General features: G+C 42.8%; 4 protein-coding genes across 6 annotated transcripts; 2 read left to right on the forward strand and 2 right to left on the reverse strand.

The window, feature by feature from the left end:
- The first annotated feature begins 26 nt into the window (after positions 1 to 26).
- Positions 27 to 6785, forward strand: fez2a (fasciculation and elongation protein zeta 2a). Of its 2 annotated transcripts, XM_029504645.1 has the most exons (9): positions 333 to 622; positions 1216 to 1324; positions 1492 to 1608; positions 1812 to 1944; positions 3268 to 3533; positions 3814 to 3894; positions 4138 to 4213; positions 4293 to 4358; positions 5742 to 6785. In XM_029504645.1, exons 1-9 carry the CDS (start codon positions 333 to 335, stop codon positions 5756 to 5758), a joined length of 1155 nt encoding a protein of 384 aa, XP_029360505.1. In that variant the 3' UTR covers positions 5759 to 6785. The 2 variants fall into 2 exon arrangements, with proteins under 2 accessions (XP_029360507.1, XP_029360505.1); XM_029504647.1 differs by lacking the exon at positions 3814 to 3894 and having other exon boundaries at positions 27 to 622.
- Positions 6786 to 7815: 1030 nt separating this feature from the next.
- On the forward strand, positions 7816 to 9345 carry clec3ba (C-type lectin domain family 3, member Ba). Its single transcript, XM_029504878.1, has 3 exons — positions 7816 to 8118; positions 8230 to 8328; positions 8508 to 9345. Exons 1-3 carry the CDS (start codon positions 8022 to 8024, stop codon positions 8906 to 8908), a joined length of 597 nt encoding a protein of 198 aa, XP_029360738.1. The 5' UTR covers positions 7816 to 8021; the 3' UTR covers positions 8909 to 9345.
- A 1027-nt stretch (positions 9346 to 10372) lies between these two features.
- On the reverse strand, positions 10373 to 17311 carry LOC115045104 (CUB domain-containing protein 1-like). Of its 2 annotated transcripts, none has more exons than XM_029504605.1 (9): positions 17121 to 17311; positions 16371 to 16568; positions 15907 to 16269; positions 15447 to 15821; positions 14074 to 14265; positions 13419 to 13790; positions 12980 to 13336; positions 11862 to 11949; positions 10373 to 11645 (listed from the first exon to the last, which is right to left on the reverse strand). In XM_029504605.1, the coding sequence occupies exons 1-9, from the start codon at positions 17227 to 17229 to the stop codon at positions 11207 to 11209; spliced, it is 2493 nt and encodes an 830-aa protein (XP_029360465.1). In that variant the 5' UTR covers positions 17230 to 17311; the 3' UTR covers positions 10373 to 11206. The 2 variants fall into 2 exon arrangements, with proteins under 2 accessions (XP_029360465.1, XP_029360464.1); XM_029504604.1 differs by having other exon boundaries at positions 16371 to 16571.
- A 651-nt stretch (positions 17312 to 17962) lies between these two features.
- tmem158 (transmembrane protein 158) lies at positions 17963 to 19452 on the reverse strand. The gene has a single exon (XM_029504874.1). The coding sequence runs from the start codon at positions 19261 to 19263 to the stop codon at positions 18559 to 18561; it is 705 nt and encodes a 234-aa protein (XP_029360734.1). The 5' UTR covers positions 19264 to 19452; the 3' UTR covers positions 17963 to 18558.
- Between the last annotated feature and the right edge of the window lie 6151 nt (positions 19453 to 25603).

Here is a 25603-nt window from a genome sequence, read left to right on the forward strand (position 1 = left end):
TCTCTCTCTCTCCCCCCCTCCTTCTCTCTCTCTCTCTCTCTCGCTCACGCTCACGCTCACACACACACACACACACACTTTGCGTGCTTGTGTTTGCAACCCGTTTAAAAATACATTTTTGTGCAATCTACCAGTGGAGCCTGTTTCTTTCATAATGAAGCGGATGACTGCGGGCTTTGGTGGTGATCTCCAGACTATCTGAGTCTGTCTGCCCGCTGACAGCCGCTCGTCCCCGGCTGTCCTCACGGTGCCGACCGCGGACAGGATGCTGAGGCCTGCCGGCCCCACGGCCCGTCCATCGTCCGCCCGGAGCTGTTAGGCCGGCCGGGGCTATGGCCGCACCGACCGCTCGTGTGGACGATGACCGGCCGATTGTGGGTGATCCGACGGCGGTCTCTCAGCGGGGGCTGCTGCAGCGGAAAGGCCGCCCAGCCGCGCTGCTCCTCCGGGATGATGGTGATCGTCCCGAGCCGGGGGACACCGGGGCTTTCAGGTCCACGGAAGACCTGCTGGACGATTTCGACGAGAAGCTAAACCTCTGCTTCCAGCATTTTAATGCCGAGATGGACCGCATCGCTCCGGTCAGTGTGATCGAGGAGCACACGCTGCTGGAGAAGGACGAGTGAGTGTGTGTTTGTGTTTGTCGGCTTCGGTCACATTAGGTCATGGTCAGAGGGGTTATGAACGACCATCTTTGGAGTAAAAGTCTGCTTTAATCTCCAGTATTAACAGTCTGTACACATTTACAGATCATTCGACCAAACCAGCCAACGTCAGTAGGCTAGCAAGTAATAGTTGTGGTATTACAGCTTGCATTTGTGATGCAGCCACTTTTTAGGTTATTGTTGTATTATCGTGTTTGTGTTATAAGACATTATGGGGTTAGAAATAGTTTGGAGGGAATAATTGGTCTTATTGGTGGTTAAAATAAGTGAAAACATCAGATGTTAGCACTAAACACCCAGTAGGCTACAGCTGGAGGATTCCATGTTGGGATTAAAGGAGTGTGTCATGTTTGCCCTCTGCTCCAGTTTAATTCAGTTTAATCTGACTGTGATATATTTGTGTATGTGATTTATAGAAGTGTTTGTGTGGCATCTCACTTTCAGTACAAGAAGAATGGTTATTATCAGAGTTATCAGTAAAGAGGATGGGTTTGTCAGTGAACTCAGGGTTCTGCACTGAAACATTTGTGATGTGTTGTGTCTCCCTAAGAATCTGGAAGGCTTTAACCAGTAATTATGGGCACGTGATGCCGGTCGACTGGAAACGGTCTCAGATGTGTTCCCTACACATCCACACATTCAACCTGGAGCAGAAAACTGTGAGTGAATCGGCCCCTCTCATCCCATCACTGCCCCACTTTCTCCTTCAACCCCCCCCCCCCCCTCCCAAATCTGTCCTACATTCATCTCACCAATCTCAAATATTCATTGTGCTGGGGTTTAGTGCTTTGATTAAATTCCCTCCCCCTGTCCTGATCCTGGCCAGAGGAAGACTGATGTCGTGGCGGAGCTGTCAGATGATGAAGAGCTGAGGGAGCAGCTGGACATGCACTCCATCATTGTCTCCTGCCTCGCAGAGGAGCCCCTTTACACTGCAGAGCAGGTGAGCTGCACAGAAATATAAACATCCACCTCCAACATGGTCCCACCTTTTATCAGTCACAATGTGTCAAGTCTACAAATGCAGAACAGCAGATTAACATGGTTGAAATCACCCTTTGATTCCCACAGGGACTGAATAAATGATATTCAAGGGGGTATTTTGAATGCTTATCTCTCTCTGTGTGTCTGTTGTTGCTCTCTCAGGTCATTGAGGAGATAGAGGAGATGATGCAGGATTCACCTGACATGGATGCAGGACAGAATCCCTCTCAGTCTGCCCTCTCAGTGCTCTCACTGGATGTCCAGCGGTCCACCAGCAGCCCCAGCTACGAGCAGAGTGAGTGTCCACTGGCCAAAGCAAATAATCTATGTATGGCATGTCGTCTTGTGGCACAATATAAATATAAAGGTGCCAAGACTTGTGTTGTTTTCATGTAGTACTAAATGTAACAGTTACACTTTGGATAAAAGCATCTGCCAAATGAATAAATGTAATGTGAATGTAATTGTGATTGGTTATTGATACGCTGGTACATCATTGACATCAGGAGATAGTCTTCGATTCTACAGTTTTTTTGGTATTTTGTTTTTCTACCTTTGATACCATACCAAAGGTGATTCAGACTAGTATGAACTTCACAGCAAATTAACAAGAGATAAGTACCACCTTTTCATTATGAAAGAGTCCCAAATTGATTCTCATTGTTGCCAAAGTCTGATGAAAGATGCTTTTCCTTTATAACATAAAGCTTCCCTTTCCAAAACTGCCCATAACACATTAGAGTTACAGGCACATCACTGACCCACAGGGTTACGCATTCCTTCGCTACAATGATTGTGGCCACTGAAGTTTATTGAGACTTAAAGCCACATGAATCACCCTGCTGTTGGAAATGCGCAGTAGAGCATCAAATGTGTATAAATTCACAGCTGCAATTAGTCCTTAAGTTCTTCAGTCCCTCACATTTAAGTACCACTTGCTTTAAATTACAATTTCTAGCAGATTGAATCTATTTATAATGAGAAAGCACATTTGTAACAATTTTTTAGAGATCGAAATCAACAGTATGAATGGACTTTGAGCTGAGAGCCAGAGACAGGGTTGTGAAGTCATATGCTGACAGATGTACCTAAAGACAGTTGGTTTAGTTATTATTGTGGGACTGATAGAAAGAAAAGTATAAAACTCTAACGCTGATGTTAAACATCAAACAGTGCTTACCGGATTCAGAGAAAGAAATTCCAAGTCATAGTAAATGATCCACATCCGCCCCAAAATGTGATTAGTTCAGTGCAACCTGACTCCGACCTCAGTCATTGAAAGATGAAATGTGAGATGAAATCTTTCTTGGTGGAGATGATAAAGCACAGCTTATTCCTCCATGTAATCCGTTTGTTCAAAGCATGCTTTCTTTCTCTCTCTTTTTTTTTTTTTTTTTTTTTAACATTTACACACTCTTTTCATATTTAGGTAATAATCTAATAGAAACCAGAGCTTTACATTTAAGTTGTTAAAATGATGTGAAACTGAAGGCACCTCGTGTACTGTATAATGTACTGAGCACAGTTATGGTAGGAGTGATTCTTGTGTTTTTAGAAGGGCCTGCTGGGTTTACTGCAGTGTGAAATAAATGCATGCGTTGTGCGTTTTGCGGTGCAGGGGTTAGAACCCTGAGTGTTGCAGAACTGAACGAACGTCTGGAGGGGATGGAGACGAACATCAGAAGGTTCTCGGAGGAGCTGGTGCAGCAGCTGGCTCTCAGGGATGAGCTGGACTTTGAAAAAGAAGTGAAGAACAGTTTCATCTCAGCACTCATTGATGTCCAAAACCGACAGAAGGAGCAACGGGAGCTGCTGAAGAAGAAGAAGAAGCTTAAAGGTGGAGCTGGGACGTCGCAGGGCCACGCTGAGAAAACTCTTGGATCAGTTAGTATTTTTTTCTTGCAGTCAGGTTGTAATGAAGCTTCACCAAGCTGGTTCCCTTTGTTGATTTATTTATTTATTTTTTATCTCCTAATTGATCTTTTGAAATGCTCTATAATGATTTGACCGTAATCATCTGCTGTCTTCAAATCTTTCTTTTCCACCCGTCGCTGCATTTCCCACTGCATTTGTCATGTTACTGTCAAATATTTCCCGAAAGCTTGACCACTCCTTCATTATCTCTCCCTTCTTCTCTTTCTCTGCTTTGCTTCCTTCACCTCAGCGCTTCAGCATGGAGGGACTCTCCTCCGTCATTCAAAACAGCTTCCGGCAAACTTTTGGGAGTGGGTGCAGTGAAAGACAGGTTACTTCTCTTTTCTCTCTCAGCTGCTGAACTTTACTTTTCTCCCTTTTAAACGAAAAATATAAATGTTGCTAGAAACACTATCAGAGAGAACATCCACTTCACCTCACCTATAGTTATCCTTTAGTTTGCCTGCTCAGGCTTGGGTAAAGAATACAATGTATGAATTTTACTCCAGAAGTCATGCAGTCACATTTAAATTCTTCTCCCCTGTCCCTGCCGCTGTTTTCTGATGGTTAACAGTATTTGACCACAGTCATCCCTTATGAGAAAAAGGGACACCCTCCTTCACTTGAGGACCTCCAGATCCTGACCAAGAGTAAGTTCTGGAACAGTCGTGCTTTAATCTACATAGTTGCGATCGATCCATTTACTCCTCTCTACTTCCTGCTTCTCAGTTCTTCAAGCTATGAGGGATGACAGTGACAAAGTGCCCTCTCTTTTGACTGACTACATTCTCAAAGGTGAGCCTTGTCTCGTTTTTTTTTTTTTTTTTTTTTTGTTGGTCCGTAAACTGTATAAGATGGAGACATGACATGCGGCATTTGTGGTGTTAGATAATATGATGACGGATCAGATGTTATTGTGTTTAAAACAAAGCATTTAAGGTTTTGCATGTGTGAGCTCATATATTACAAATCATCTAACTTTCACAATCCCTAATTGTTAACAGTAACATTTTCAACATAAAGCAGGTCTAATTGCCCTATTAAATTACTATGACAGTCGTTAGCCTGAATCCAGAAATTGGGCCTTAAAATGAGCTGTCAGAACTCCCGTAACTTTGTGATGTCACAAGAAGTAGTCACAGCTCTCAGGGGCTTTAGTTTCTGAGACACTTGGCTCAGAGCTTCACTTCTGATAGGCTCACCAACCTGTTCATACAAGATCCAAAAATACTCTGACGTGGTTTATGGCTAATAAAAACACCAATATATCCTTACATATGGATGATCTTATGGACATAATATTCAAGTGAAATACTTGACTTTTTTCATGCATTTAGTATTTCCTATCTTTCAAAAATACAAAATTTAGCAAATTCCCTTTTCCTTTCCTTTGTCTTATATTTTTGATATTAATACGGAACAAGCAAATATAGATAAGGCAAAAATAATAATATGAAATCTCTTTTTTTAGCTGCTGACTCGTTTATATGGTATCCAAGCACTTGCCCCCACGTTTTTCAGAAATCAAAACAGAAAGTACATTTTACTTTATAAAATGATTTAAACAAGCTGTTTTTTTTTTCTTCGGTGTCTCACAGCAAAGCATTCTGTTTTCATGCCCTCATGTTTTTCTTTCTCTATTTCTTCTGCTCCACCTAATCTGTTGCTGCCTCACACTCTCTAGCTGTGGTGTGAGCGATGGATGGAGAGGTTTGTGGCACATGCACATTGTTGTGCGCCGTTGTGGTGTTGTCACTCATGATGGGAGAGTGTCCCCTCTGTACCACTGCTGTGTAGTGCAGTCTGACCCTGATGTTTGGCCCCCCTCACCTCTCCCCTCTCCCACACGGTGGCCAGGAGGCAGCATGTTTTATCCCGTTACGCTCATAGACAGTGACTCATGCCACCAGTTGACACCGAATACATTTTTTAGACACTGCTTTTATGATTCGTAGATGCCTGCAAATCTTTCTTGAAATCATCAAACTCACAGTATTACAATACCAGAGAATTCCTTCTATGACTTCTGTGGTTAAACTATGATGTTCACAGGTGTGTTTTTTTTTTCTTTTACTTTTGTGTTATTTCCTATTTTCCTTATTTTTTGTCATCTAATACTGAAGCATCATCCCTTTTTGGTTATTCCTCTGCTAATATTAATGTCTACTATTATTGCAGTGCTTTGCCCAACATAGACCAGAGGGATGGTGCCTGATGCTCGTCAGAGGTTTCTGATAGTTTACCATGGCAACAAGATGAAGAGGAGTCATTGTCTTTTTTATTTTATTTTTATAATTTTTATTTTTTTTTGCATACACAAAGCAAACTTAATTTATTCCTGCATGTTTTATTCTAAAACATGTCTTTTATTGCATTGTGTTCTTTATTTAGTTGCATTTATTTAATGTGGAGTGTTGTGACTTTGCAAACCTTGTGTGTTCCTTTGAATGTCTGACTTCTTTTCAGTGTTTTGAATTTCCTTGCACTGTGTAAAAAAGGATTTAAAGGTGATCAGTTATATGAGAAATATACCCAGAGTTGTATACCAGCAAAGGAGCTGCTCTGCACTGCAGCTGTGTTGCAAAGGGCTTAGTATTTATCTCAAGTGCTTCTTATCCAATGAAGGAAAAAAGAAATGCACAGAGCATGTTGAACACAGAAGTTGCAGTATAGTTATTAAATATATAATAACGAGCAGCAATAATTATGCTGTTCGCGTAAAACTGTAAACCTGAAGAATAAATTTCCCCAGAGGGAAATGAAGTATTCGAGTGATGGAGAGAAACAGGATTTAATTAGAAAAAACAAACAGAAAAATTATTTAATTACAAATGAATTAGATGCACGAGACGAGTGTTCTTTAAGCATCATACAATTCAAGACAGTCGATGTACCTGCAGACTGTGTGCCGTTTGCTCTCCTGTGTTGTCATGTCAGCAGTAAACTGCACACGTGCATCATTATTATCCTCTGCAGGATGACGTGCTGATGCCGAATTAAATGAGTCAGGACTGAAATGAGTTAACTAACTATGCACTCAGATGAATATTGAATTGTGACCCACACACTGTTTGTACAGTCCGCACCACGACTGTAACTGGGCATTCTATACTCTATCTATTTACAAGCTGCCTTTGTTGTTGCCTAAACTTTTGTAAACTATAGATGACTTATTTTGTTTGAATGTCCTATTGCTGTTTTACTTACAGAACTGGCTTTGTTGCGCATTTATTTTGTAAATATTTTCTTTCAAATATATTGATAAAGTCACGACCTGTTTCTTGTTACTTAATCATTATGGTACTTGACACGCAGGACAAAACTTCTTTGCTTTGCTTTCTTAGATAAAAGAACATTTCTGTCTGACGTTCACCCAGGAAGAAGACAACTTCGCTCAAGTTTAAGAATCCTTTTATTATTAGCATTATTTTTTTCAACTATTATTAATAGTAGTATTTTACTATTTCACAGCAGGAGGAACCAATGCAACCCACTTCAGAAATACACGTGTCTGCAGATCTTTTTCCAGCAATCCAAATTCAGATTAAGAGTAATAGAGTAAGAACAGTGATAGTCAAGTGAGGGAGTGCTAGATCCTGTTTCTAATCTAGATGTTTGTTTTTGATTATAACATGATAATTGTTTTATCATTCCAGTTTCCACATGAAAAGTCCAGCTGAGCTGAGTGTGCTTGCTCACATTTGGAAGTAGAGCCTTGTCTTGGTCCGCTCATGTAAATCTGTTGTTTGGTAATCAGTCAAGGGACAGAATGTGGGATCACTGATGAGTGTGATCGCTGACACTGGGAGGGTCTCTCAGCGGGCCAGGGGTGGAACACAAGCAAATGTGAAATTTACAACAGTGTTTTTTTTATTATGTAAGGTTCTGCCATGCACCTCCTCCTGCTCACTGAGGCGATCCAGATGTTGGCTCATGGGAGAAACCTCAAAACAACCGACCATGGGCCTTCAGACCAGGAAACAAAAAACCAAGGCCACAGTTCAACTAGAGAATAACTATGAAAAACCCCTTGGGGAAACCTCAGAGACAAACAGACAGCAGATTTTTTAAAGAAAAATATAAATTATTCATTCTGTTTATGTAAGAAATGGGATGAGACACACACACACACACACAGAGATAGGGCACTCCTGTAATTTATTGGCACGCATATGGAACCAGCAGTCATGCTTGTCTGAACACTGCTGAACGCTGCACAGTCCTGCCCGCCTCCCTGTCCACCTCCCTTTAGTGTTCATAAAGCCAAGCAAGCTCTGTTAAACATCTGCAAAACATTTGTTCTCTGAGATAAAATTTCCTCATTTCAACTCCGTGCCTCCACTCTGGATGTTTAAAACACAACAGTCTGGCGACGACTCAGGGCTGCAGGGAGCTTTCTTCTGGTGCTGTACTAAACCGTTTGCCTTACAGAAGATTTAAAGTGTTTGTCCACACGCCATGGAGTCTAGACGGGTCTGGTTGATGTTTTGCCTTCTGCTGTTGGCGCACTGTGCACTCCAGCAGACTCCCTCAAAGAGAAAAAGTGGAAAAAAAGGTAACACTTGTTTATCACTTGAGGTTGAAGAAATGAGAATGAATAACATTCACGGGGCAACTGTGCTGATCTACTGGGTGAAAATTGACTGAAAGTTTTCTGCCCTCCCAGACTCTGCAACCAATACTGCAATCGAGGAGCTGAAGAAACAGATCGATGGCATTGTTCAGGAGCTGAATTTGTTGAAAGAACAGCAGGCATTACAAACAGGTATTCCTCTTGGAGAGGCTCACATTCTCTGGAAAGTCTTGCAAGAGAAGCTCTATAAAACTCTACAAACATGCACATTAGCTCATATTTAAACACTAATCTATCTCTGGTGCTGAAGAGCCAATTGTTCACAATAGAGACCCCTGAACCATGCTGACTCTCAAAATTGTCCCCTCCAGTTTGCCTTCGAGGGATAAAGATCATCGGCAAGTGTTTCCTGGCTGACCCAGTGAAGAAGACCTTCCACGCAGCCAGTGATGACTGCATTGCCAAAGGAGGCAGCCTGAGCACCCCTCTGACAGGAGACGAGAACGACCAGCTCTACAGCTACGTCCGCCAGAGCATCGGCCCCGAGCAGCACATCTGGCTGGGCATCAACGACATGGTGACTGACGGCCAGTGGGTGGACCAGTCAGGGAGCAATGTGCGCTTCAAGAACTGGGAGACAGAGATCACCCTGCAGCCAGACGGAGGGCGCAGCCAAAACTGTGCCATCCTCTCCACCACGGCCCATGGGAAGTGGTTTGATGAGAGCTGCAGAGCCGAGAAGGCCTCGGTGTGCGAGTTCACCATCGTCTGAGAGAAGCTTTCTAGCATCTGATTAACTGTTCAGCTAACAGCTTGTGCAAACAGTAAGTGCTGCTTGTAGAGAAGAATGAAACATGCATCAAAGCATTGAAAAACATGGTTCTCCATCTTTCTTTAAGCTCACATGTTCTTGACCAAGCCGCTCAGAGTGGGATACACTACGTCAATGTATAAGCTAAAACTCAAAGGCACATGATATTTTAAATGGATTCTCAGTAAACTCGGGTTTTCATCGCTTCAACATATTTAAGGGTTAGGGTTAGTCAGATATTCATCAAGGTAAACACCACTGGATAGCTAAGCTTAGATCTATTTTTGTAGCGGTTGATAACAAATACCTTTCCTATGCTGCTTCGTTTTCATTTCTGAAGCTCCACTGTTTCTATCACACATTATGTTATAATGTTAATAAACACCTCCTCACTTGCAGCTCATTTTCTTCTTGTTCAAGTCAAAGATTCAGCAGAGTTGTTTGGTCATAGATGGAGAAAAAAATGTCCCCCCTCAAAAAAAAAAAAAAAAAAAGTAAAAAATTATATAACAACTCACAAAAACAGGACATTGCTTTTGTAACTAAGGTTAGTAACTAAGCAATTTCTTGTTTTTCTGCTGATGTCTCTTCCCAGGGGTTATGCAAATGCCATTGTGGTTAAACGGTGGACAGAAACCAAATTTTTCTCTTCAAAACGAGATTCAACCAGCATGGGTGTGATTCATGTGTATATAAAAGCACTGAAGACTGGATAATGGTTCTTTCAGAATAATTTCTACAGGTGTTTTTTAAGAACTTTTCAGTCCAAAGTCATTGTCCATCATAAAGGACAGCACTTTTAGAAAGTAAGAATGACATAAAAAATAAATAAATAAATAAATATTACGTTTGACAGTTGATGTCAAGAGGATGAGTAAATTATCAGTCAAGTAAGGAGAACGTCCGATGGACAAGGTGTGAAGTCTCAGCTTCAGGATTCCCTTCATAAAAACAGGTGTAAAAAAACACGATAACTCAGAACTAAATGTACAAACACTGATTTCAGCCCCTTCAGCAGATATTTTGGTCACACTTGAGATGGAGCATAGACAGAAAGTTTCATTCACAGCTTTGACTTTTCCCCTCCCTCTGCTGTTCATGTTCTGAACTGCAGAAGGTAACTTAACCACAATATGGCTTTTTCATTTTCAGGTTGAAGTCACAATTAACCCTCTATATCAATGTTTTACAAATGCTGTGTGATCATTTAATGCTGACCATGGACCCTAGGAAATGTGAAAAAGTTTCAAAAGGCTAAAAACCCCTTGGTGGATTGGTTTTGTTCGCTCATCTCAAACATCACATTGACTCAGGTCTTCACAGCAGCACGTGAAAGGGTTCTATTGCTCACCACACTTTTGTTAAATTATAGCCCTGGTACAGTCTCTATTTCAGATGTTACCTGTAATTAGTGACAGAGTCCAGTCAGACAACAAACAGGATTTTATTCCATGCCAGTACAGTCCAGAAGGTGTCCATGGCCCTTAACACAAATAACTGAATAAAATATGCTAGCTGTGGCAGACAAGAAAGCAAAAGCTTCTGTGAGACCTGAGATCCCTTAATTATCAGTCATGAGATTTCCTAAAATATAGGCACAAAAAAGAATATTAATCATACATACACACATTTATTTATCCCTGGCTGAGAACAAGTCTAAAATCCTAAATGCTTTAAGGAGGCACGTACTGACCTCGCTGCAAGGCACGTTAATGCTGTAATGATACCTCAAGGTCTCCATAGCAGGTTAAAAAGCAGTGATGAAAATACACAGATGACTCCGTGCACACCCACTGCTGCCGCAATCTCTTGCACTACAAGCCATCTTGTTCTGATGGTGCTACAAAGTGCATTGTATTGCTGAAGCAGTGGAGTCCTCTCTGCCCGGTGGCTCGGTTGATGGAATTGAAAAACTTGCTCCTGCACATGTGTATAAAATATCTCAAAGCAAGACTATTACATTGCCTAAAAGCATAAAACGCAACTGTGGTAAAAACTGGTATAAACGCGGTGATTAATTATATTTTTCAACATGAATGTGTCTTCAGAGAGATAAAACAAAGTAACAGCTGCAGGCAGGTTTGAACAGAGCTATTATGTGTCTGGCCTTGGTGCAAAATTACGCTCAAGAGAAGGGGGGGGGGGGGCTTTCAAGGCTGAACAGCAGGTAATCACACAGATGCCAGGGAATTAATATCTCAAAATTCAAGTAGGTCGAGTGATAAGATGAAAAGATGAAAGCAGAATCCAATCTTCTCCTCAGTTTCCTCCCTCTGGCTCCAGCCTCGGGCCCAGATTTGGAGAATCCTCCTCCTCATCCTGGTCCTTTTTCTGATAAATCTCATTGTCCACCAGAGGATGGCTCGGAGGCCTGACAGGAAGCGGAGGAGCTTGTCCAGACGAGTACCGAAACGGGTGGTAAACGCCTGTCTCCATGTCGCTGGCACCAGAATCTCTGGAGACCAGGGGCTTTTGTGAGTCTGTGTGTCCTCTGCAGGGCTGGTCGGATTCTCCATATACGCCAATCTCCTTACCTTTCCTTAGCAGGTGTGTGTAAACAAGAGTGTCTTCGATGGTGGTGTACACATGGGACTCATTGTCTTCACGTGTCTTAGGGAAGTTTGTCTGTCCTGGCAAAAAGATGGTGCCATTCGGGTTGTATATTGATACTTGATGACTTAGCTTTTTCTTCTTCTTCCTGTTTAGCAGGGATGACAAGAAAATGAGTGTCTTACAGTTACATTCAGTATCTTTTGTATCTATCAGTTGTCTCATTGAAAGAGGTGAAATGTTGTAATCAAGACATAGAACTTGTGAGAGCTCCACTAAAAGAACACCTTACCCCAGGACAAAAAAAGATCATGCTTATCAAGTGTATGTAATAAAAGAATAGAAGACATGTAAATGCACTCACCTAATCACCACACAGACGACCACCAGCACAATGACAAAAACGACCAACAGAGCAGCCACCACGCTCAGAATGATAGCCAGCAACAGGTCTAAATGTAGGAAAAAACAACAACAATCATCTTTCTTTAATATGTTCTGCTGTGTGCCAAGTGAATTGAATGAGTACATTATTGTATTGGAAGTGTCACGCTGCAGGGAGAGGCAGACTGCCCCCCCCCCCTCACTCTCCAGGTGCTTACTGGGGTACGAAGTGACCAATCCCCTGCCTGAGGTGTCCTTATGGGGGGAGCCTAAATGAGGAGCAGTCTCTCTCTTTGCTGAGCTGAACAGGGCTGCCTGAGCTGTGTGCTTTTTAATAAACACCGGATTAGAGGTATGTGGTGGTGGGGGGGGGTTCAACATCACAGCTTAGTTTGGTATAAACACACCAGGTTAGTGGTGGGTGCCAACCCCTTGCATTTCTGTAAGGCTCTTTTCTTTTCAACCAGATAGCCAGGTTTTCATTTTATGTGTTTTGAGTTCCAGACGTTTTTGTTTTTTTTTTATTATTATTGATTTAATTTCTTTGGCACACAACCTTTGCTCTGTCCTGCACTCCCACATTTGAGCCCTTTTGTTAAAGCTTTCAGTCTATGTTTAAATAAAGGTAATCTCCTGCCAGTTGACTCATCTTTAACTCTTGATTTGTCCTGGTACTGTTCCTCATCACCCCAGGCACCAACTGAGGGATGTAACAGTAAACGTATATTTGAAAATTTGAATTTAGAGTGTCAACAACTCCACATCAAGCGTTACATGTTTAGTCTTGACATGGTGAATCTATCGATCACTCCTCTCTGGTCATTTCCCTCCCTGGGTGCCACCACTTCCTTAATCATAAACTATATACGTTTCTCTCTTCCTTTGTTCAATGTGATCTGATCAATGTGCGTCGTGCGAGGCAGCAGCACTAACCGCTATGCCGCCATGCTGCCCTTATACACTTCAGTGCACTCAAACTGAGCAGTGGAGTAAAAATTTAATACCCATGCTCCACATGTCATACATAAGGAAGGCCAGCTTTACCTAAATTGTTACAATTTGCGCAAACTGATATAGAAGTAACTCCTGAAATCTTACTCTCACTCTCCCGCAGGGTGACCTTGGTGATGACGCTGAAGTCTCCTTTCTCAGCCATACAGTTGGACATGTTGAGGTAGAACGTCCCAGGGACGACGATCTCACTCTCTGCCTCTTCATCCTCCCTCCGGCTGTAATGTTCCTCCAGGCAGCTCAGTCTTCGTACTCTGATGTTGGTGTGGCGGTTGCTGCACTTGGGCTGGCTGAGGTTGGCAAACATCACGTGCGCCTCCATTTCTTCGGGGACGGAGACAATCCAGGAGACGGTGGCGTAAGGCTTCATTCCTTTCGGCCAACCAGGAGTGGCCAAAAGGACAGGTGTGTCTTTCTTTGAAGATACGGTGAATATGTATCTTTCTGGATGAGTTAGAGAGAGAAGAGAATCAGATAACACTGAAAAACATTTGATTATCTTCATTCAGCTGAGGCAGCCAGTTACCTGATATCTCCTCTTTAAAACAGGCATCCAGCACATTTTTGTAAGATGTCTTCAGCGCTTTACTCCCCATGGTGGACAAAGTGACAGTCATGTTGGTGTGGATTTGGATCTTCTGTATGGCTCCATGGGGGCAGAAGTGTCCAATGGTATTTTCCTCATCTTCATCCACTTTAATACTAATGCTGTCATTGCATGGCTGTCCAGGTAGGGACTGTTTGAGAGGTCCGGTGGGTGAGGTCAGCTCCACGGTGCCGTGCGTGGGAGGACGGAGATCCCAGGTGATGCTGCTCAGAGAGGCAGGGAGGCAGGAAGGCAACGCAGGTAAGGTGAGACGAACTGGAGCCTTTGGGCAGTCTCTGAGGCGCCTACAAGCTGACATGGAAGTGGCAAACATTTAAAGGAAGAAGAGTTCAGAAAAGATACAGAAGTTCTGCCTTAAAAAAAACAAAAAACATTTCACTTAGGGTAAAAACCTAATGTAGATAATAGTTCAAGTCTATGTAAATGCTGTCAGTCATCAAGTAAAGCCTGGAGTCAGTCTGGAGTAAAGTCACTGTTAAAAATACAACTTTTCCTATTGATCCCAGTATGGATAGTAACAACAGAGTCATGGCTTTTTTTCCATGCCCCGGGAATCCCCAACACAAACATTTACCAATTACTCTCCTGGCCGTGACTCGTATGTCTTCAGAATGGCAGTCCAGGAAAGACAGTTCACTGCTTGAGGTGACTTCAATCTTTTCCTTTGTCACCGAGTTCATTTTCATCTCGCAGTCCGAGTCTGGTCTCAGCTTTTCAATGTAAATTGCAAAATCTTCCACTTGGCCCAGGTCCACTTTACACAACTCTGAGAGACACAGTACAGCAAAAAGAACACAATTATTCTGCTTCTCTTCCTGACTCAGATACACAATGTGTGCCTCACTGACTGACTCATCTCATGAGCAATTCCAACAGTGATTTTACTGATAGTGCTTAATGTAATTTCCAGATTACTGGTTCTGCCAAACTGTCAGTGATGACTCAGAGATGAGGCAATTTCAGATCTCCCCAAATCTAAGTCCTGAGGATACAGATGAAGATCACAAGGTCACTCTCCATGTCACTGTTATTCATCTCAAAAATTGGCAAAAAAAAAAAAATCTGTCACAACTCCACAACTGCAGCCATGTTGTAACAGGGTAAGACAACAGAGAGAGAAAAAACGCAAAAGATTTGTACTCATGGCTATTGTGACATGGAGGGGAGACATCATCTTAGTTTATTAGTTCCTGAACAGTAAGACCTCCAGTTACACTTAATACTTCTGCAAGTTGATACCTGAAAACAAAAGTACGTTTACATATAAAATGATAAATCAGTTTATCAAAAAACTATTAATTTGTTCTGATTCTGACATTACAACTCCCAATAACTGGACATTAACAGTTTCCATCTTCAGCACAGTGCTTCTATGTCTGCTGTTTGGGGCTGAGCAGGCAGTGTACAGAGTTTTATTCGCTTCCATACGTTCTTTGCAATAAGGTAAGAGATATTCTACCTCAGGCTGAGGAATTATCTGTTAATTCTCTAGGTTTTTCACGGTTTTGCACAAGCAGCAACTCTGACATTGCACACCCCGGTTGTTTAAGTTACACTTTGGATTGTATCAACGTTCAAACACATCCACATCAAAACAAAACCAACGCGTCACTGCAGGCGGTGCAGGTTTTTGAGTGGTTAGTGCGCATGCCATGTTAGTGCAGCATCATAGGTTCGATTCTTGCTTTGGACATATGCTGTAGGCCGTTTCCTGTTTCCTGTCAACCTCTCTGCGACTTACTAATTAAAAATAAAGGCAAAAAAAAAAAAGAAAAAAAAAAAAAAGAAGAAGCTCTAACTTTATCTCTAATAACTCCAATTCAATTAAACGGCCTTATTTCATTAATGTTTGTTTGAGATATTTTCAATTTAAAAACCAAATACCATACCTTCAAAAGTTTATAGCTAAAGTTCAAATCATACCCAAATTGTAGATGTGTTACAAACCTGGTGAACTTGGATTTGAACTAGACACCCTGATGCTGAGGGAGAGTCCAGGAGAGCCAGCCCGGCTTCTATCCATCTCACAGTTCCTCAGAATCATCGTAAAGTTCCCCCTTTTGCGAAGTGGTTGTTCCTCCTGCAGCTGCAGCACCGATGCCCATTTCCATTTGCCCTCCATTTGGTACTCCATGGCTGCCTCCTTCTTCTGGCAACTTGGCTGTGTGAGGTTTAGAAACTGAATGTCTGTCTTGTGTTCGTTCGGGACCTCAAAGTGCCACTCCATCACATCGTCGTCGGGAAAGCTGTCCGGGTAGTTTGGAGAGAGCAGGTCTGCATACGAACTCCCTTTTGGTAATTTCAGCGAAACTTTGGCAAGGGCTAGGAAACAAGTAAATGAAAATGTCAGAGTGATTTTGAAAGACAAAAAAAAAAAATTTCAGACATGAAATTTAAATCAACTCACACTTGATTTCCTCCCCGGCAGACACATCAAACATGCCGTTTTGCAGCTGCTGCCCTGCTGGGATGTCCAGAGAAAAGCTTCCCAGCTTCAGTAGCTGAGCGCTGATGACAGGGCCCCCTGTGCAGTACTTCCCCACAGTCACAATCCCCGTGGTCTGTATGGCCCAGAGGGTGTAGCTGTGTCTGTCTGGACATCTCTCAGATGGATCAATTTGTCTCAGACCCGTCTTGGAGAAATCTATCTTGACCGCGTTAGCTGCCGAGGCCTTCAGGTTCCAGGTGAACTTGCGGTTAAAACTCATCAAAGGAAGTGAACCGTACTCAGCCTGGATGATGTGACCATTGCATGAACTTGCAGTACATTCTGAGGGAAGACATTTATTTGAATATGACAACAAATACATCAATCATGTTACTTTTAGGACCACCTTCTGTATTCACTCAGGGAGACTGCCACACTTTTACCTATACTCCTGTTAATTTCAACTGTGAAGACATCTTGCGGTTTGGAGCACTGAAAATCCAGTGAGACAGAAGTGTCGCCTTTTAACAACAGAGATGTATCACACTCATTCCCCGAGCACACTTTGCAACCTCTGCCTTGAGTGTCGCTGATGGAGAAGGTCGTGCCTCTGTCAGGCTTCACGGTCAGCTTTTGGGCCTCTGCTTAAAAGACAAAGAATGAACAAATCTTATCAAAAGTAAAAGCAGAATGTGACATTCAGGCAAACTGTTAAATGTGCCCAGTAGTTAACAGTTGACTACATCAATATGACTAACTGGCTGTGCTCCTTCCATGACTAACCGGGTCTGAGCAAACAGGCCCATGTCTCCACACCACAGCGCACTTATCCTGCCTTACCGCTCCTTTCCTCTTTTCTACATACAACCGTTTGACAGGTCACACCTCTGGATGGTGAGACTTTTGTTGGAGCAACAACAGAAAACCGCTCATGACGAACAACAAACAAACAAATCAACTCTGTCCTTGTCCTCACACTGTCCTACAACTGGATTTCCTCAGATACTGTCAAGATTCATCGGCTCCACGATAACATGTGGATTATACACAGTAAATGTGTATATATGGCACCGTGGTTATTCTGTATGTCACTGCCCAATAATCATGTGAACCACAGCGGAGTGTCTAAGGAACAGATGCAGTCGTTTCACAGTGACTCTGTCATGTTGGTTAATGATTAATCTTGAACTTACCTGCCGAAGAGGAGACGCAAGTTAGAAACAGGAGGAGCAGGCAGACTGAGGCGCTGTTAGCGGACATACTGTCCCACCGTGCGGCTCTAAATGTGATCCTGAGCGACATCAGCGCACATCTCTCTGACCCTCATGGCTTCAGCCCCGAGTTACTCAGTCAAACTCACTTCCTCCCTTTTTCTCATGTGTGACTGTGTCGACAGGAAGGGAGTGTTAAGACGTCAGGTAATGTCAGGGCGTGGCCTCGTCGGCCATTTTAGCAGGTACAGGGTTCATAAAAGCCCCTGCAGGCTATAATACGATCTACAAGAGGCCAAATAGATTTCCAGGGTAGAAATAATACACGTATTTCCTGAGGGGACAGGATGCATGTGGCACAACTTTCTTTAACTTCTTTAATCTTTTAAATTTGGCTATTAGAAAGATTAAATTGGTCGGGTGAGCTCAAACGTAGATTTGCTGGCTAAAAAACATTTTTCAAAAATATATATAAAAAAAAAAAACACAATCCATACAGTCGTCTAAATTTTTTTCATGAAATTAAAATTACCACCATTGATACTAGGCTAGTATTTTAGTAAGCTATTGTAATTATTGTTCAACAATAAAACTATGATTATAATAAATACATTGACATTATAAAAACATATTCTTAAAGCAAGAGACTATATTTCCTATTTAGAGGCAGAACGGTTGGACACATGTTCAGGATGGAAAAGCATGGTGGATGCAGACAAATCCTGTACTGTAGATTCAAGGTGGATCTCATCATGTCAAAAAGAGAAGTACATGTGGAGTAAATTGATTTAGGCTACAGGAATCAGGTCAGACGAAATCTGAGATATAGCCTATAATCAATTTTATTATCATTTAAACATTAATACAAATAAGCACAAATGGACTTGACATTAGAAATCTAATATAAATATTGAAACTTCCTCTATGCCAATCATAAACAACACTTATTTCTCAGAATGTATAGGGGGGGGGGGGGGGGGACTATTACAGTTCAACCTCAATATGACTACAGGGTCACTATATACTGCAGGCTATGTGTCCAGCCTATGCACAGCTTAAAGTTCAGTTTTTCAGTGCAAAAGTCCTACACATGGGATAAGGCAAAATCTCTCTAGAAAGATTAAAAACTATATAAACACAGTTGAAAGAGAAAAGTTTCCACAGTTTACGCAGACATAATCTATAGGAAGGCCTACAAGGGTATACAAAACACGTTGGTCCCGGTATAGAATACTATAGGCTTCATTCATTACCTTGGTCGTCCTAATGAGGAGGAGGTCTATGAAGGGTCAAAGAAACAACCCGAACTAGAACAATTGATCAAAAAAGTCCTCCAAACCTCATTCATTCACGTGAACAGTTGAATGGCTACAATTATAGTATAGGCAGCACAGGCTAATGAATATCAAGATTATTTCAATTATCTCGGTCTCCTCTGCTCCATCCCATTAGGCAGGAATCCTGCAATGATGGGGACCGGCCATATGAGAGCAGCAACACTCCACACAATGATGACCAAAGTCATGAAACAAGCCACAAGTGTGGACTCGATGGGCTTCCTGTTCAGCCTCCAACTTTTATCCCCCTTCAGCTCATCGAGGCTGAAATCCACGCAGCAGAAAGTGACCTGATCCCCGGCCTGCTGGCCCCGCGACCGGCCCTGGCCGAACCTGCGGTAGCGGGACATCCCGCAGCCCACGCACAGCCGCAGCTCCTGCTGACCCCCGGTGACCCCGAGGTGCTCAATGACGACGGGCGAGATGGCCCTGTTGAACGACGCGGAGAAAAAAGCCCTTCCGTGGTTGTTGGTGGTGTAGATGAGCACGTCACACTGGAAGCCGAAGCTGCTGTCCCAGCGGGCCACCAGCGAGGTGGGCAGCAGCCGCTGGACGCTCACGTTGCACTGGGACAGAGTCTGCAGGCTGGAGGAGGCGTCGGCCGAGGCGTCGCTCTCCTCCACCGACCTCTTGGAGAAGCGCACGTCCACCTCAAGGTTGGCCAGGAACCGGTTGGAGGAGTTGATGGGCGGCAGGAGGAGGTCTTCGTCGCTCCAGCCTTGGCATCGCTGGATGAGTCCGGCCACCGCGGTCAGAGCCAGGAGCACCGTGGGGGAGTTGTTCAGCATGGCATCGGGCGCGTCTCTCCTGCTCGCATGGTGCTCTGATCCGATCCGCAGGCTAACAACCCAGACAGGCAATGTTTGACGGCCCCGGCCGCTGGTGAGCTTTTAATAACAATAATTAAAAAAAAAGAAAAAGAAAAGAAGAAGGGCCGACCGCTTCCGACGGAGAGAGTCAAATCCCAGCCTGACGGGTAGAAACGGAAACCTTCCAAAGCCCGTCACATGCGCGCATCGCCCCTCCCGTTTGGATATTTCCCTCCTCTGACTTGTTCTCCAAATGTGGAGGAGACGCTGAGGCTGAGCAGCTTCATCCCGGCTCCCAGCCTCCCTCCCCCCCCGTTACTTCAGGTGTGAGCGGAGAGGAGAGGACCCGAGGAGGGAGAGTCCAGTGCGCAGGGACTGAAGCGCCAAGTGCAATCCCTTCTAAGAGACGAGGAAACCCAGTGCCTCTCCCATTTCTCTCTTCTAGGAGGAGAATGGTGTCTTCACCTGTAAAGGGCAACCTGTGGCAACGCACTGGCCAAAAGTGAAAGACATTTGCTGATATAAGCAGATCCACAGCTAGATTTTTATTTATTGGTTCGTTTTTCTGGCCCGGTGCACTCCCTGTGCCCCTCCCAGGATATTCTGACCACAGAGGAAAGATTTTCAATCAGTCATTTTATTTTCTGATCAAGATCTTCCATGAAGGTCTATTTGCTGTTTCCACTCCCAGCTGTAAAATTCGGGAGGCAAGGAATTAAAAAAGTGTTGGTTTAAAATGACAAATTAGATGGTCCCTAATTTTTTCCACACAGAAATCTTTCTTTTAGAGCCACAATGAGCTTTACGTTTGTGCTGAGTGTAAAGCTACACACATTTGCTTTGAACATAACAACTTCAGTTAAACTGTGGGAAAACTCCCAGGTTCCTTAAAACGATATAAATCCCCAAGGACATGTGCACACTCAATGCTACAGCCTGCGCAAGCAAAGAGACGTAAAGAATTTTCCTGCACAAATAGCAATATTCAAAATATTTGTTTTCCCTGTTTTTTTATGTTTACCATCTATGACAGGAATGAAGAGAAAAGTCTCCTCAGTAACTTTAACCGTGACATGATTGTTGGTGCCAGATGGCTTGCATAAGCATTTCTGAAAAGTCTGATCTCTGGGGATTTTCTCACATGGCAGTCTACCCAGAACGGGGTCAGGAACAAAAAATAAAATAAAATAAAATGCACTATACTGCAGTTATGCAGACAGAGGAACTGACAGATGGATATAAACAATCATAGATTGCAGTAACTCAATAAAACTCTCAGCATCTCATAATGCACATCTCAAACCTGAGAATATAAGCTACAACAGCAGAAGATCGTCTCATCTTCCGACAGCACAAATCTGCAGCTGCAGTGAACGCAGACTCAAAACCGGATACAAAAAGACTGGAGAGATGTAGCCTGATCTGAAGAATTGGGATTTCTGCTGAGGCACCCAACAGTTTGAGCAGGAGTTGGTGTCACCACCCTGAATCCAGAGACCCAACCTGCCATGTGTCAAAGGTCTAGGCCTGTTGTGATGGTGTGATGGTGTAACACTGTTTGTTTAAATGACCCAGTCAATCCCAGCACTGCTGTTGAACATGTGCATATTTTTATGGCCATCTTAAAGCGGTGATTGGAAACTGGTATTGCGGAGGTGACAGGGAGTTAGTGTAGTTCAGCAGCCTCCTCAGTCATCAGGTTTAAATCAAGCTGAACACCTTTCATTGTGTGTGAAGAGGGACCCGATCAGCAGGAGGATATTTTAGGAGTCAAGGCCCGAGAGAACCATGCTCTGGACCAAGCGTTGAGTTGTGTTCTGAGTCGGCCATTACCTGACTTATGCTATATTGCTTGGAGCAAAGTGGCACACTGGGAGACAGATGAAACATAGAAAAAGATTGAACAAGCAGTCTCACTGAGCAGACAGCAGCAGTCAAAATGATGTAAAGGCAAATCCTGGTCTCTCACTTCCTCCTACAGCTCTGTCCTCTCTGTCCGAAATCTACCTAAACCACTGATCTTATGTATTTGTTTAAAAAAAAAAAAAAAAAAAGAGACTTTGAAAGCAAAAGTATCAATTTAAAAGTAAGCCCATGCACTGATAAAACATGCATACAGAGAAAACGTGCAATACTGTATGAATGCAAGGACACATTTCATACACGTGACTCCCTCCTATTGTTACACAGAGCTATACATAAGGGTTTTTAACTTAGTTCATTTTTTCAGCTATAAAATGTTTTACAATTTACAGTTCCAGTTGTAAAAAAAATGACTTTCTTTGCAGTTATTTTCACACAAATAACCTAATTGGCCTTTCAGCTTGTGTTCGCTGTGTTTCTATCTACTACATGGGAAAGCATGTAAACAACTAATTTCAACAGGGCCGTGGCATGTTTGCCTATTTTTTGCTATTTTTTCTGCACTGGAGGACCTTCTGTATGTTGGTGCATGCTTCTCTAAGCCTTGTTGTTCGCTCAGGGATAGCCAGACTCATCGATAAACTTGTGCAGCCACTGTGCTGGACTGGCAGGGGATCAGTACACAGTGTGTTGTCACCTGGCTGCTGTATCAGATGCTGAAGTGGACACAATTACCCTCCCACTCTGCTTCCCCCCTCTCTGCTCTTTGTGTTTTGGATCGAGCACTTTATCACAAACAGCAAATCTGATTATAGTTACAGCTGAGGACACAGCTCTAATTTCAATTCAGATAAAAGTTTAAACACTGGGACCAGTGGTTGAACACCTGGTCTATTCTGGCTCTGAGAGTTTCAAGCTGCAGTCGATGTGAGCCAAGATGTCACTGAGTTTGGATACAACTGTGTCTTCTCCAATAAGAGACATTTATGTAAGTCACTGTTGAACGTGAAAGATGCTGATGATAGAGAAACGGCTAACAGGGCTGGGCTGACCTTCCTCACTCTGCCAGGGCTGCACGTTACGTCGAAATCTTTTAATCATATCCTGCTTGCTTCAAACATGCCCTTTGAAAAATGTTGCTTCAGTTGTTGAACTATAATTCAACAACTAACTATCTATATATATATATATATATATATATATCTGGAAGTGATCTCCATTTATTATCTTCATTCTGACAACAAGAAGTAAATAACACAGCTCTCTGGTAAATCCCTACACAAATGACACAAAACGCTATGTTAGTCTACTGCTAGCTGAGTTCATTGAAACAGACAGATATTTTGGCTCACGACTCAACTCACCTGTCCTACAGAGCATAAAAACTAAAGAGGAGAGTAAAGGGTGGCAGACCCACATATGCAGAAGTGTGCATAGGGATGCATAAACTACATCCCAAACCTCATATTTACACTTTAGGCCTAATACATTAGAGGACACTTATAGCTTCACAAACATGCAGCGTCATTATATTTCTCTTGTATTATACATTCTCATGTTCTGTCTGCTCTACTCATCCCTAAATATTAAGTTAATTGTGATATGGCTTGACATGAATTTGCTCTTCATCATTATACTTTTCTTGTTTATGTATACATACATGATTTGGAAAAGATAATAATATACTGACATAACTGGGTCATTGACCAAAGGCAATATGGCGATGAATTATTCTCTTTCATGTTTAGAGGCTATGAAATTTGAATAGCACTTGTTTGAATTTTTTTCTTCTGTGCTGTTTAAACGGTGTAATTTGCTCTGGAAGCCGCCTCTGTGTCTTTCATGTGAGGTCCAGATGAAGTGAAAGAGGCTTTGGCCTCAATTTGCACCTGAAAGTCCTCGTCGCCATGTATCCGTTTAATTATGACAGTGTATTCTGATCAACCCTCTAGCTTAAAACAATCATTGGAGTTGTTTGGTTCGGTTTCTGCAAGCTCAGACATCTCTCTGGTGTTCACAAATACTCCCACACATCTCCCAGTGCTGGTCCCCCTGCATCAGATGTGCTCTCTAGATGATGTACTGGAAAGCAGAGCAAGAAAATGGAAATGACTTTCTTATTCATTAATTATGCGATAAAAATGTGCATTTCTTTAGTGACAAAAATGCAAATGTCCCAAAGAAGAAGATATGAAACATTTATTTTCTCAAAATGTGGCTCTTCATTCAAGAAACCAAAAGGGGGACCAGTTAGTGGCGTCTGGCTGGCCCCACCAAGTTTCACAGATAGCTCACTTCATTACAAGTTGAGGATTGGGTATGTGCTTCCTCATAGCCACAATGTTTGAGCTCCTCTTTTCAGCAGAGCCTGATGAATCCCCTGCCTGTCTCAAGTGGTCCTGTCAAACCACCAATCACTGCCAGGACTCATCACCACAACAACAAAACAGAGGTGTCCCTAGGAGAAGGGGAGCAGTTGGACATCAAGCAGATATATAATTCGTTTCACTGATAAAAACAGCAATAAAATCATTGTAATTGACGACCTGAGCAGCCAGAAATATTAATAACAACCTAGCGTTCATGTTGCATCAGTCACGAGATTATCCAAAGTGCAGTCAATCTGTCAGAGTGAATGACAGCCACAGCACAGTTTCCTCCTCTACCATTTCTCCTCTGAAGAAACATGCATGTCTGAGTGTGACCTGATCATGTGGCAAAAATCTGTGATCCAAAGGGTGTGATCATAACATCCAGAAATAGATGCCCCAGGCTCTCAGGCCTTTTGAAAATCTACACCTACAAAACATTTGTATATTAGCCAACCTTAAACTTAAACTGAGACGAATGCTTTTGAACACACACAGAAATTAGATTTTAATTGGGAGACATAAGGAGATGGCTCATTGTATCCATCTTTGCTAATAGCTGGTTTGAATGTAGTGGGATCTGCAGGTCACCGTTTAGTAACATTAACTGCTACAAAACTGGATGATCATCCCAAAAGAAACAGACAATAACAATTGTGTAGTTTTTGTAGAGCAGCCAGTGTGTTGCATTTGTTTCCCAAATGAGTGAAAGTTGTGCAATAGTGTAAGAAAATGAGAAGAGGGAAGATCGGGGTAGAGGAGGATGCTGCCAGAGAGTTTCTCACATTCTTTAAGATCTTGTTCCAGCTACAAACTTCCTCATCTCCTCCGTGCCACCACTTTTCTCTCCGAGGCCGTTGTCTTCCATTAGGGCACGGTGAGCTGTCGATGAGAAACAGGCCCCCGGAAATAAGATCACAATCATCAGGCTCTCTGAATCTCCATCAGAGGCGTGGAGAGACCTATAAGCCCGCTCCTCGCCGGCTTTAGAAAGCTGAGATGGTGTGAGATTGCTTCTCTGTGGCAACCAATGGTCCACCTCTCATTGCACTGGATGCAGATTGTGAATCACACTCCCAACCAGGAAAGGTCACCTTGTACAGGTGAAGACAAGTCAGCCCCCCATCCCCCTGATCTGCTTTCTACTAAACACAGTGCCGCTCGGCAGCTCTGTGCGCTCGTTTGTCATCCGATTCTCTGCTGGTGAAATGCAATCGTCCTCAGAAACAGGGAAAGAGGAGGTGATTACCATGGGTTGTTTGTCATGGTGGGAACGGCGAGGTGAATGTCGGTGGAAAACGATGATGATTGGTTGCTTTCAGAAATAATTTGTTTGAAAAACAACAGAAGCTGCTTGTACCTGAGATTCAAAGGCAACGCAGCAGTCCAAAAAAACGTATGGCTCTAACGCAATCCAAAATGAATGCTTAAAGGTGTTGCCATTAGTGAGAAATGGTGCCTCTGTGTATTTTAAACTGGTAATTAGTGTAAAATATAAAGAAGTGGGAAAACGGAGACAAAGTTGGCACCAGGAAAGAAGACGGCACTACCACAGAACTGATTCCATTTTTTATTCTCCTGCTGCGTCTCCACACATTTCTCGCAATAAACTGGCTTTGTTCACTCAGACACTCCCTGAGGACATTAAGTCTCCATCTGCTCCTGTTCTACGATGCCTACAACTCTTCCTCATATCTCATCATTGTTGTTGGATGACCATTATGTATATATATATATATATATATATATATTTTATTTCCCCAGTGCAGCTAGTTTCAATCAGGATTTTGTAATATCCAATCAGTTGTGGGGTTGCCTGCTCATGTTGCCAGGTTACTGTCAAATTAAATCTGATCAAACCACACCCACACAATCCTTACGAATCAGATTATCTGGGAAAAAGGAGACAGGAAAACAAAGGGCGTGAAGCAAGGTCTTACTACAAATCACCACAGCTGGAATTGAAACTGAGAAGTTGCAGTTATTTGGCTGTGAACATTCAGCTTCTAATTCACGACATGATCTGACTTCTTCAGAGTCAAACTGAAATGGAAAGCGAAATCAAGTGGAGTTATTTACTGGTAACA

The sequence above is a fragment of the Echeneis naucrates genome, chromosome 6, assembly GCF_900963305.1.
Source record: "Echeneis naucrates chromosome 6, fEcheNa1.1, whole genome shotgun sequence".
Classification (NCBI taxonomy): domain Eukaryota; kingdom Metazoa; phylum Chordata; class Actinopteri; order Carangiformes; family Echeneidae; genus Echeneis; species Echeneis naucrates.